This window comes from Taudactylus pleione, unplaced genomic scaffold, assembly GCF_031769625.1.
Source record: "Taudactylus pleione unplaced genomic scaffold, aTauple2 ptg000016l, whole genome shotgun sequence".
Classification (NCBI taxonomy): Eukaryota; Metazoa; Chordata; class Amphibia; order Anura; family Myobatrachidae; genus Taudactylus; species Taudactylus pleione.
In genome coordinates, this window is record NW_028284418.1 from 32680065 (window position 1) to 32694062 (window position 13998).

Genomic DNA, 13998 nt, shown 5'->3' on the forward strand with positions numbered 1-13998 from the left:
CTGTCGGACATTTATAGCCGTGTGACCTGTTGCATCGTCTTGCTGGAAGATCCCATCCACCTCAGGGAAGACAATCAGCATGTAGGGGTGTACGCGCTCTGCAAGGATGGATTCATAACCAAAACGGTTGAGGGTGCCTTCCACATGGATGAGTGGGGGCAAAGAGAGTGGGCCAAGAGAATGAGATGAAAAGATCCCCAAGACCATAACGCTGCCACCACCAGCTTGTGTTCTTCCAGCAATGGTTGCAGGGTGCTTGTTCTTCGATGTTTCTTGTCTGACACACCACGTCTATCCATTCGATGAAGCAGAAAACATTACTCATCGGAGTAGGCAACCCTTCGCCAATCAGTAGAGGTCCACTTCCGATACAGGAGTGAAAATTTAAGCCTTTTCCGCCGATGCACCTTTGTTAGCATAGGTGCAGTGGCCATCCGTTTGCTTCGGAACCACATACACAGCAGGGTTCGCTGAAGTGTCATTTTAGACATGACTGGTGGCCCCCAGGTTCATCTTGATGGTGAGCTGCTCCACTGTAGCGTGTCGATTGGCCCTCATTCACTTTCATAGCCAACGTTCACCTATCATATCAATGGAACATGGAGCTCCACAGTTTTCACGTTGGTTATTTGCAATGTAGGAGGTAGTCGTAATAATGTGACGTGTGTGTGTGTATTCATATATACACACATACACACACGAAGGCTGATAAAAAAAAGTAATGAGGCTGCCTCTGTTTTTCTGTCCCATAGGTAGACGTGGCAACGCTATGCTGGATGTGTCTGAACCTGCGGTTGGACTGCCATAGTTTTCTTTGTTTGGTCACAGCAAGTGGAAGATCTCTGTATGTTTCGTAATGGTGGATGAGGAAGACGTTTCTGTGAGATTACGTCAGATATGTGATTGAATTTTGTGTTAAACCTGGAAAAAACAGAAATGAAACGCATGAAATGTTACTAAAAGCATATGGTGGAGAAACAATTAGCCATGTTGCAGTATTTCGGTGTTGGAAGCATTTCAAAGAGAGTAATACGCGTGCGACTGATGAAGCACATTCTTGGAGACCATCCACCGCGGTTACAGATGTCAACATTGCCAAAGCTGCGGAGATGTTGCAAAATGACAAAGTTAACCTTACGCGAACTTTCGGCTTCACTTGGCATCTCATTCGAACGGGTTGAGCATATTGTGACAAAGGAACTGAAAATGCATTGTGTGCGCACCAGGTGGGTACCCAGAAATATCACAGAAGAGCAGATGCGACGACGACTTGAATCGTGCAAGAACACCATTCGAATGTCGGAGAGGATACCCGGATTTCCTGTCATCGATTGTGACGTGTAACGAATTGTGGATTCCTCATTATGATTCGGAATCCAAACAGTCCAGTGTACGGAAACACGCAAATTCGCCTCCACCTAAAAAATTCTGTGTGATTCCTTTGGTGTGTAAAGTCCTGCTTCTGCTGTTCTTTGATGCGCACGGTATGATCCTACAGCACTGGGTTCACCGTGGACAGACAATTAATGGTGACTACTTTGCAAATGTCCAGAAAACCCATTTGCGTGGAGCCATGAGGAAGAAAAGACCACATTTGCTGAAGAAACAGTGGTTTTTGCTCCAAGACAATGAATAACCACATGTTGCTGCTGTTGCATTGGCAGCACTAACTGAAATTAATGGGACAGCACTGGAACACCCTCCAAATAGCCCGGACATAGCACCCTGTGATTTCTGGGCATTAACAAAATGAAAAAACAACTGCGCAGAAAGAAGTTCTCAACAGATGAAGTGAAAAATTCCTCAGCTGCAACACTAAATGTGATTTTTTTTCAACATGCCCTGTAATGATCAAATTGACTTCAAAAAGATTTGGATTGCACAATCTGTGATATTGGGCCCTCAAGCTACAGTATGTGTGACCCAAAGCATTTACCAATTCCAAACAACATCTGAGCTGGTAAGATACGTTATTGATCAGTACTTGTGGATGATACCCACTATTAGTCATTATGCACAATATGTGACCTCACTGATTGGGCTGCAAAGAAACCAGGATTCTGGTCTGCATGCTGCTATATCTGTTCACTTTAATGGTACAGGTCTATAGTCATTGTTGACAGATCTCAATGTGGACAGATCTGGATGCTCATACAGCCTCTGTGTATCTGCCTTTCAGCAGCCTATAGTATCACAACTCCAGTACAAAGGTTTTTTTTCAGCAGGTAGTTAAATTGTCAACACTGACGCTGTAAACAGTCAAAATGTCGACAGTACCATGTCGGCAGATGAACGCAGACAAGGTAAAAATGTTTTTTTTTTTTTAAAAGCATTTTAACCATATCAGCATTACAACTTAAAACATGCTGCTTTACCATTACTGGTTAAAATGTTTTAAATAACATTAGTACCTCACCTGCATTCTCCTGTCGACATGATGCTCATGTCATTTTGACTGTCAACATCATCAGTATCGACAAATCATACCAAACCTGTTTTTACCATCTGGCAAAGCTTCAGTACATTAGTTAATTTACTCCACGAATAACATAAGATAATGCAAATATAAATTATAGTATTAAGTAGCTCATTGCATTGAAACTTAAGTAAAAAGCTTTCCATACATGTTGCATAACATTTGTTTAAATGTGTGGTCACCAAACTAAGATACTTTTCACAAAGTATTTTGTCTTTCTTTTGATACAGGTGTAAAGATCTGAGTGGATAGACTCTTCCTTCAGATCCTAAATCTATGGAGGTAGCCATCCTGTTATTAAATGTGTTTTTGGTTGTCAGCAGTATTTGTAACAGTACAGTAAGCCATATAGTACAGTCATTGGCATCGGTAAACCTGCTATAGTGTGGCAATGCCTTAATTCGAGTAAAAGGTGCTCTATTTTTACATGTGTTCCACTTTGGACATTTAAATTGTTGGGAGGTATGCATAAACGATCAATTTAATTATAAAGACAAAACAAGAAAACCACGCAATCAAGACAAGTTAAAGTTCAAACTGAGAAACAATTCTGGCATTTCTTGTCCATATTACTTCTCGTCCCAAAAGAAACAGGAAAGCAGAGAGAAAGTCTGAGAGTTGGTCAGCATGCAAGGTACAGTTAGTAGCAAATCCTTGGAAAGAAACTCCACAAAAGGACAACTGGGTCTCTCCATGCCAAATTTCTTCACTATGGGATACAACATGTCCTGCCCCTGGGCATGCAGGCACAGGCATGCAGTTTCATCAGGGGCAAGAGTATAGGACAAGGCGAGGAAAAAGGAATCCAAAAATACAAGGAATCAGTAAGGAAAAAAAAATCATACTGAGGTTTAAAGTGGTTGTAGGGAGGGGGTTGGAACAACTCATGCCACGTACCTTGCTCAGCCAAGTTGGCAGCGCTGGTGGCAGCTGCAACGGGGGCGGAGCTCTGCCTGCCAACTGATTGGACAAAATCATTCAGTGGGAGGAGCAGCAACAATGCAACAAAAGCCCAAATGAGTAACAGTAAAAGCAAGATGCAAGACAAATAAGCATTGATTTAAAAAATAAATATATGATAAACAGAAATTTATAACGGTTCAATAAACTTTAAATGCACATGTAAATTCATTTTCCATTTACCTAGAGAAGTGGTTGGGGTAGAACTTGCAAAGCACAGAAGATAAAAGCTATACATATATATATATATTTTTAAGTGATGTTGGAAAAAAAACATCAAATAGAATCAAGCAATAACACCCAATTATATTTCACCCTCAAGCAGCGAGTGGTAGAAAAGAATGTATGCATAGCGAATCTCATCTTCATTTTAGTTTGTGGGTGGCTAAATAATCAGACAGAAAGCATAGGATGCTAAGAGGAGTAACGTCCCCACCTGTAGCGTTTTCCTTTTTCTCTCTTCTGTTACCTCCACCTAGTTTTCAATTATAGAAGACCTATTAGATGTAACATGGGTAGACTACATATTCACATGCTGCATCTGGCTTTGCATAGACACATGCAATAGAATTCCTGCTGTATTCAAGCACAACCTACATTATTCTTTTGTGCTGGCAAAGTTCCCCCCCGACCTTCTCAAGCAAAACAAAACAAAAGAAACGAAACAAAAAAAATCTACTGCAACAAGCAGAGGGTGTGGAAGCTGCGAAATAAGGGGGTAGGATGAGACAGCTTTGAAGAAGGCAAGGAAAACTGAAAGGATTAAGGGCAGAGTAAGGAAATGTGGCAATAAAATATAGTGCCACTGAAACACTACCACGCAAGTACAGGAGATTAAGGCACTGGTGGAGGGGGAAAAAAAAAAAGGTATATTTCACAGGTGTTGGGTTGGTTAGAAGTGGAATCAAATAAGAAAAAAACAGGGCAGAAAAATGCTATCAAAATTGGTCATTCTAGGTTTGTAAAGTTTAAAGCACTGCAAACAGTGGGCCTGATCCACTACGGTTCGCAATATGGCGTACGCACGCAGTACAACTGCGATAGCAAGCTAATCCACTGTGATCGCAATGCCACCGCAGCACAACATAAGGACGCCTACTTTACCTTACACACATCCGTAATGTTTAGCAGAATAGTGAAAACATTGAGTACCATCGCAGCCTCATGCACCCATGCACAAGCCCTGCCCTTACTCAGAAATTGCTAACAACCACACACGCTATGAGACCTCACACTGCGTATGGCAACACAGTGGCTAATTTATGTATGTCCGTGCAACAGTGTGGAAACGTACTGGTACGCCTGCTTTCAGCCGACCACCCCTTGTTACCACCCACAAAGAGCACTTTCTGTCAATCACTCTGCGATGGGTCTGCGTAACCACAGCGATTGCAGTCCCCATCGCAGTGGCTGGTTCGCGCACTATGTGTATGCATGCGCAGTGCAAAACAATCGGCAAATTGCGGGCATAATCGCAGTTGCGGACGGTAGTATATTAGGCCCAGTGTTACCACAGGTTACAAGAAAATAATATCTTTTTTTTAAAAAGTCACGCATGTCAATGTCACACTTGTCATATTTTATTGGTTCATACTTGCACACTTTGCTTTCAAATAAGATAGAGACTGCAGCATCTGGTACTTTGGCCAAGCCAAACATTAAAAGTGGCCACATCCAAGCTGTACACTGCGTGAATCATTAGCAGCTGGTATAATATTCAATGTGCAGCTAAACCAGCCACAAAATAGCGTGGTATAGAAAGTAATTGCTAAAAATAAATAGAAAATAAATCCTTAAATGCAAATGTATCTTAAGAGCCACAATTACAGGCGCAGCAGTCCATGTTGCTGGTATGAGGCTAAGAATTTAGAAGAAAATAATGCATCTCCAAGAGCACACACTTTCCGGCTGTGCCAAAATGTATTAGTGGTACCAATCTGATCTGGCAGGTACAGAGGAGAGAAGTCCATACTTGTGACATGTTTGGCTCTGGAAGCCCATAAACAAGCTCACTTAGCCCAGCCTCCGTATTTCTGTCCAAACTGACCACGCAAGTTTTTTTAAATCAAATTTGACAGATCTCGCCAATCAGTGCTCAGCTGGAACAATGAATGCTATATGGACTAATATCTTCATAAAAGAACAAGAACACTGCCATATCAAGCTCAGTATCACACTGCATCTTCCACCAGGATCGGTATGAAATACTGCCGGACCTATGTCCGATGGCATTTCCCGACACAGGAAGACCGGCACCAGTGAAGATCCCGACTGCTCTAAAGGTAAGTATTAACTAACCTTACCCCCCCTAACCCTCCCTCCCTAGTGGACAACCCTAACCCCTCTCTAAGTGCCTAAACCTAACCCCCCCTTCTCAGCAGCCTAAACCTAAGTCTCCTGGGGGTGCCTAACCCTAACCTCCCCCCGGGGGGTACCTAACCCTAACCACCCCTTCCCCTAGCCTAAACCGAACCCTCCCGGGGGGTGCCTGACCCTAAGTCCCCCCGGGAGCCCTAAAACCTAAGCCTCTCCCACCGCGCCCAGCTTACCTTTGTTCGGTATGCCGGGCGTCGGGAAGCCGGCGGTCTGCATTTCGACCATCGGCTTCCTGACTGCATCCCCTTCCACCAGTCCCAATCAACATGGGATTGATGTTGATCAGATGATGGTCTGGATTGGCGGACGATTTTGGACCTATACACACATATATTTGCAACGTATCTGGTCTTGGACTGTGTAGCCATGCAGTAGTATAGTTTGACAGTGGCTTTGAAAGACCCCTTAAAAAATTTTGAAAGCCGCAATTATTTTGCCCAAAGAATCCGTAATAAAATATGACTTCAAATGAGGAATCACTTAGTCAATTAAATTTGCTTTGTTTATTTAAGGCGCTGAACTGATTTTTTAAAAAGCTTGGATAAGTAGTTCCATAACTAAAAGGTTTTAGGATGTGAAAGAAAGCTCCAAATATAGGGATACAATCCTTGAGACAAGCTTCTGATCACCTGAAGTGCACTGTAACAAATTTGTTTTCTTAAAGGCGAGCATATAAACCAGTGGTTCCCAAATTTATTTGAATCACGGCACCCTGTATCAGCACTGTTTTCACGGCACCCCTAAGCCAGAAGTTGAATATTGAGAAATTCTGAAAAAAAATTAGTAAAGTGAAGTAAATTGTGCTTACCTGTCATCCTTAGGTTCTGTTATGTGGTGGGGACAGGTTTGTGCTTCTGTTTGTCCACATATTTACATTACATTGACCATAAACAATTTGATTTGGTGCTGGAGCACAAACCTGAGGCACCCCTCCGGGTGTCCCGGTGCCACGGCGCACAGTTTGGGAACCACTGATATAAACAATAAATAAGGGACCAAATGATCCCACCCTCAAAAATACATAAAAGCGGATACTTCCCCCTGAAAGCCTACTTATATTCAATATGTACAGTGCAAACAAGGACAACAAACCCATCTTTCATAGTACAGTTAAATCAGTCATTTGATTGGTAGCGCAATACTCACAGTGATCATGCAATTCCATTGTATTTATCCATGAATTAAAATAGTATCAACAATTTTTTTTTTTTATATCAAAACTGGCACTTTTAAGAATATTTCCCACTGCTCACTACCAAGCTTGTCAGAGGCTGGAAACATAACGACAGACAGCCTGCACATCTATGTGACCATGGGAAAGATCTGTATTCGCAATACACAAAAGGACTTCTCACCTATGTTACACATTGTAAACCTTGCCCATTTTGCAAATAATACACAGAATTTTTCTAACAATATTTGGCTTTTTTTTTTAATCATAGCAATTTTAACAGATTCACAGAAACTGTAGGCAGCACATCTGACAAATATTACATAAGGTTTTATAGAATGTGGAGGCAGATTGTTTGGAAATCTTGCTTTTATATTGCCTAAATTTAATGCATATATAAAGAATATAGTATTTTTTTTTTAAAGTTTAAAGGTGTAGTGAGGTTAATGGAGTGGACTTTTAGGATCTACGAGTATTTCAGTTATTTATATTAAGCCATGAAAACGATGTTAGATTCTTTTTAAGCTCTATAAGGCAATGACTCTTATTTGTATAGAATATCAAATTATTGGTACAGTTCACTTTTCCTCTCCTATTTCATATATGACAGTGATAAACTGATGTCAGCAGCCTTGTAGAGCAGTTTTGGGGGAAGGGGGCACAAATGTAATAGAATAAAATATGATTTTCTTTTTGTAATGGGTACGAAACAGATGTGTAACAACAATGAAAGGGAAACTGTTTTATAGTGAACATTACACCATTAAATTCATATGTTGCTTTATAGAAGGCATGAGAGATGTACCACTACAGCAACCATCTCAGGAGGCAAAACATCTAGGGGACTCCCACTGGGAACAAACCCAGCATTATGTATATTTATGTATTTCAAATATGTTCCCTGCATTTTACGTTTTTTGTCTTCAGTGTTTTCAACTTTGAAATGCTGAAATCAGGGTTATGTCCAATTACAATATTAGTCAGCTACAAATAACATTGTTAGTGCAATGGTAGCCTTATATCAGTGTACCTAATAGGGCCGGAATAAGACAATATACATACAAAATATTTATATGTTAACATTCATTGCAAATACCCAAGCCTTCAAGAACCTGCATCTGACCAGAGGAGAGGTGGACCACCACCAATTAAGGCATAAATCACTTATTATTATGATCTACAATAATGAGCAGATAAGTAAAAAATAAACAAAAAAACCCACCAAACACTATACTGAAAAAAAGGATGGCCAGTTTCGATCCCCAAATATATTGAAAGCAATGGTAATTCTATTTAAAATTAAGCCACAGAGACGAGACAGTGAAGGTTAGGTAACGGAAAATAAAAACATTTCATATACCATACTGTATATAAGTTTTATAAATATAATAAGCAGGGATAACCTAACACTTAGATCACATATATGTTTGATGGAGGGTTACTATTGCGCCCTAAAGGAGAGGAGATTTTTGTTTTCTCAATGTAACAATTCATTATATGTGCACTTTCATCCCTTGTGGGTCCATCAGAACGTCATATTACTGTCATCCCCACTGTTTGTATCCTGTGTGCTTATAAAATGGTGTACCACCTCTGATATTACATCTTTACAATCCACTAAAAAAAAAAATGACATCTGTGAAATTAGCATAGTTATTCCATTCAAGTGTTATCCATATTGCATAGCTAATAAACTGCTCTAGCGGATGTTAATGAAAACTGGCACAAATAAGTGCTGTATCCCACAGCAAACAAACGGATTCTGGTATTTTTGTACTTGAGCTTAGAAAATGAATGTAACTATATCAGCGCAAAAGGGTGCTTTAAAATACAGCAACCTTTCTGCACTGAGGCCTGCACCCCAGTTTTTGAAAATGTCTCCTAAAGTGGGAGACATGTTGTTAAAGCCAAAATACATCGCCTAGTATCTGTAGTTTACAGTACAATGTTATCATTTAAAAGTTTAGTGAGCAGAGAGACTGCTATATTTAGGAACGGACATTACTACAACAGTGTACTTCAATCAGCAATTTGCAGTGACACGATTCTTAATGGGATGTGCAGTTTATATACAACACCTGTAATTATCAGAGGTTAAATTACATTCCTCTAGTTGGGTGGCAATTGTAGTTTAGAAAATATAGAACATTCGTTTTGCACATGATATGATAATTTACTGTTGTAATGTCAAAAGAAAATAGATTGAAAATACTCATTAATTTATTTAATTAAGGCTAATATAACCCATACCAAGGTGCAAAACCCACTCCGTGACACAAATTTTGAGTGAAACTAAAAGCAGACTTTTCAGTTCACAAAATAGCTGCTATGTGGAGGCGATTACTATTCCTCTGAAGTAGACTTGTCACCTCATAACAAATCCATTCATATTGTTGGGTGATCCAGTACTGTATGTGATACAAATACCATTTTTGAGGCACTAAATGTCTGGTTTTTGGTTATCTATTAGTTTTGGTAGTTTACTTCTTTTATACCATTTCTCTCTTTCCTGTTGGCACTGGAATAACATTACTGCGGTTTTAAGCTTGTACTATCATGCTAGCTCATAGATCCAGCTATTCTTGACAACAGCAAACCATAAACCAATTACTAAGATCAAAGACTGGGTGGAGCAAGCAAGTGCCATATATAGCTGGTGCCAATATTGTTTGCCATTTTTTCATTAGTACTATTTCTTACAGCTTATATTTAGGAGTATAGCTAGTAGGGATGGATATAATCCCTGCCTAATGCAAGTGGCTCCAAAGCAAATTACAAAGAAAAACCAGCAACATTCTGCTAGTATGAAAACAACAAGTAGCCTCTGCTACTGTGCATTGCGAAAACGATGAATATTTAAGTAAAACAAAAAAAACATTATAACCATTGATTTTTGTTTACACAAAATGTTAATTGAGATTTAAAAAAAAAAAATGAGATTTTGTAGGTGTATAACAATCTCTCTTTATTCTTTCATTATGGCCTTTGGTACGCGATCTAATCCAGTCCAGTTAGTTAGTAAGACAACATCTAACATTCATTCTCCCACACCAGTTCCATTGAAACACTAACTTACTTTCAGTCTGTACTTGTAACATGTACATCCATGCATGCATATTAGCATTCTTTTACTTATTATAGGAATTCTTGTATTCCACACCGGGCTTACCTGAAAAATTCCGAGATACCAGCATCGTAGTGAGAATTGCACCCTGTAATAGAATAAAATATAATGTAAAAGGATATATTTATAGTATGACTGGAGTTTGGATTTCTTTATTATACAAAACTAGGGAAAGGACGTAAAAGTTGAGCAATTACTTGAACATAAAATATGATGATGCGACCTGTACAGAGACACAGACACCATAGATCTAATTGAAGCAGAGGCTTTTTAACAAGTTAGGAAGCTCATGTGCAAGATTTTGTGTAGACCCTCTCCCCCCCAAAAATGGTATTGGTGCATGTATAGAAGAGAGCAATGCATTGGGCACAGTGCCAGAGGCCTTCTAATCTTCTGCACATCTTCAAACTTTGGCACTGGTGACATATTTCTGAGGAACTGGATGGAAAATAGCACTGGCCTCAGCTCAGTTGGATTTGTCCCGGTGAGGCGTGGGTCCCCCTTGATCCAGGGGCCCATATGCACTGCACACCCTGCACCCACTATAGGTATGATCCTGAGTTGAAGGTTGAAATTGTAGTTTCTAACAGACATCACTGTAATGCAAGGTTATATAGATACATTTGTATTTTGTGAATTATTTTTCAATTTGATATTCAAATAACTGGTATGGCTAGTTTTTGTAAACTCATATGAAAATATAAGCAAACTGCTTGTACAAGGAAACTCATAAGAAGCAGATATTTACCGGCATATCCAGTTTACTATCCTCCACACCTCCTGGTCTATGGGGCACCAGAAGGATATAGGGCTTTCCTTTGCTATGGCTCCATACATTATTATGTGTGTGCTGAAGAATGGAATCAGTTAGGGCAGTGGCTCCCAAACTTTTTTTTAATTACGGCACACTAGAGTATCAAAATTTTTTTCATGGCACCCCTAGTCCAAAAGTTTTGTATTAAGAAATTATGCCAAAATTATTAAATGAAGTAAACTGTGCTGTCTAACTTAGGTTCAGTTATGTGGTGGTGGACAGGGTTGCGCTTCTGTTTGTCCACATATTTTATGATTGCCAGCCACCAGCTCTGGTTATGCCTATCACATGGACCATAAAGAATTTAATTTGGTCCTGGACAACCAACCCATGGCACACCTGCAAGTGCCCTGTGGCACCCAGGGTGCCACGTCACCCAGTTTGGGAACCACTTAGTTAGGGCATACATAAAGCAGAATTGTATTTTAGCAATCCTGTCATTTAAGTAACTAAGATTTATGATATGACTCATCCTTGTGCAAATAAGAATAATTGCAGCAATCCTTGGTGCTACATGTCTGGCCAAAGGAGGTGAGCTGGACATGTGCCCTGTAAGTGTCACCAGCTACAAACTTACCCAGCTGTTAGTGTCAAGCTTTATAAAATTGCAGTGTTTCAATGTGCATCTTCTGCTGTATAAGCCCAATGCTCTGTAGACTGCACTGCTGTCATGACTTGGGAAGTAAATAGGAGGATGGGTTGGGTATGAAATACCGGCAGTCGGGATGCCAGTTGTCAAAATAAAGACATCTAGCCTCTTCGCGCGCTAAACACCCCTTTTAGTCGCGCCATGCCAAAACGTCTTTTCGTACAACTTTTTACTTTCAAATGCGTCTTATTTGCATAGAGATGCGTATAGTTAGCACAATCAGCTTCTGTTGATTAAAATGATATGCAGCATGCCTATATCCTGTGAGCAACTGCGCATGTATCTGCATGCGAAACGCTATGTTAGTGTCATCGGCTGTAACACTGTAACGTAGCATTTTGCATGCACATACATCCGCAGATGCACACAGAACAAAGGCATGCTGCATATAATTTTAATCAGCAGAAGCTGCTTGTGGTAACTATTTGCATCACTATGTGAATAAGACGCATTTGAAGATAAAAAGTCGCATGAAAAGACGCTTGCCGGTACAGAGTCATACGGAGCTTCCGCGTTGTGTAGCGCACGGAGGATAGATGTATGTGGACACATCTGTACCAACAGTGGCATCCCGATACTTAGTATCCCGACATGGATCCGTAAGCATGCTAACCTTCCCCCCTTCTGCCCCTAACCTTCTGTTCCTGCATCCTAACCCTCCTCCCCCCCTCGCACCCTAAACCCCCCTGTGGGTGGCGAATCCTAACCCCCCCCAAAGCGTAATCCTCACCTCTCCCCCCGTGATGTCTAAGCCTATCCCTCCCCTCCCCGCCTCCCCTGCTAACAGCTAAAACGGCCCGCTATACTTACGTTCAGAATGCCGGCTGTCGGCGCCCGAACTGGCGGCGGGATTTCGCCGGTGTTCTGTCCCAGGTCGAGATTCCGGCGCTGGGATTTCATCAGCCAGCATCCTGTACATAGGTATCATAACTAGATCCAGACAGAAGTTTACACTCCATCTCTACCAGTACTGTGGAGGTTATTATTTTGAGCTACTGCATTAAAATGTATTTAGTTAGCTTAATACTTATTTGTGCTGATTATTGTCTTAAATCAATTTTGAAGGTGTACGTTTTGTTGGATAGGAATTCAAAGTAAAAAGAAGATTGAACATTAGTTTGGAAAATTGGAAAGTGCTAGGTTAAAACAAAAACTCATCAGGATAGGGAATGCCATTTTATTTATTACATATATACTATACATCCATAAAAAAAAATACTTGATCAGCTCTAGTCATTGTGTAGAAAGCCTGTGATTACAGTAAATGTTCCCGTTAGAGTTGAGCACAAGAAGACGTATGCTTTCCTCGCCAGGGCTGGAGTATCACACTAGCACTTCTTAGGTAGGGAGACGTACGGTATAAATGATGTCAGACACAGTTTAGTCATAAGCTCCACTCAGAAGCTGAGACGTACAACCAGCATAGAGAAAGCACTAAATTACAGGCTTTCAATGCATGTGTAAATATACACACATTAGCGTGTAAATGATATATTTAATACCCAAAATTTTTTTCTTAAAAATCTAGACGAATGCATATTATTTGTTCAGATTGCTGGATGTAATTTTCAGTACTTGTTCCTAAGCTAAGTGTGTGGATAGCTGCACAATGCCATTGCCCTTGATCTGGAGACTATCTTTTATGTAGTCAAGTGTTTTTGTTGTATGTACAGTATATGTATGGACAGTATCGGTTCTCCTGTTCTGTGTGCAAATCTGATTATCTGGTTAATTTCTCTGTCACTGTGTGTACAGTACAAATTCCATTTCTATATAGGTTAGATATAAGGCCTGGCTTGTTATGGAGTATATATCCTACAAAAATCAAGCAATTTAGTCACAAAGTTACACTGTTGTGCGTTCCCAAGCATTAGTGTAAGTTGTGACTGGACACTATTCATGTGCTGACAATGGCCGTGAGACACGTTCTGACCAATGGCCAAGGGTTATAGATGTCCTGGACACTAAATTTTCTATTCGTTGCACTGGAACTTTCACTGCCTGACATGATGGTATGGTCACAGTAGTAGTAAAGGAGTCTGGGAAGTTTCACAACTTCATAATACTAAACTACTTCAGGGGGAGTCAAATGGAAATGCTGTAGTGTCCCTTTTATGGGAAACTGTAATAAGTGGACTTGCTTAAGAAGAAATAAAACTCACAAATAAGGTATAAATGTAACCATTGGCTCGCCTCTCCACTTTTAATTTTGTTTGAGTGTCTACAGTACAAAAAAAAATTGCTGTGAACAAATATAACTTGATTATGAGATACTCACTTTAAGCTTTCTCCGGGCGTTGAATTTCCGCAGACATTCTACTGTCTCTTGTCTGTGCATCATTGAGGCAACGGTTGACCGTTGCTGGGAAAAAAAACAAAAACAACTATAATTATTACATGAATAAAAGAACATAGAGCTAATGGAACT

At 40.2% G+C, this 13998-nt stretch overlaps 1 protein-coding gene across 26 annotated transcripts in view; it reads right to left on the bottom strand.

Annotated features, from left to right (window-relative positions):
• Positions 1-13998, bottom strand: part of CAMK2G (calcium/calmodulin dependent protein kinase II gamma) — a 291189-nt gene that overhangs the window by 48934 nt on the left and 228257 nt on the right. For 10 of the 26 annotated variants that reach the window (XM_088475592.1, XM_088475565.1, XM_088475580.1 and 7 more), the window contains exons 11-14: positions 13849-13932; positions 10153-10195; positions 3873-3911; positions 3374-3436 (exon numbers count right to left, since the gene is read on the bottom strand). In XM_088475592.1, coding sequence (XP_088331718.1) covers positions 3374-3436; positions 3873-3911; positions 10153-10195; positions 13849-13932 — 229 coding nt within the window. The remainder of the gene's footprint in view (positions 1-3373; positions 3437-3872; positions 3912-10152; positions 10196-13848; positions 13933-13998) is intronic. The other 16 variants (XM_088475593.1, XM_088475571.1, XM_088475597.1 and 13 more) reach the window with 2 other exon arrangements.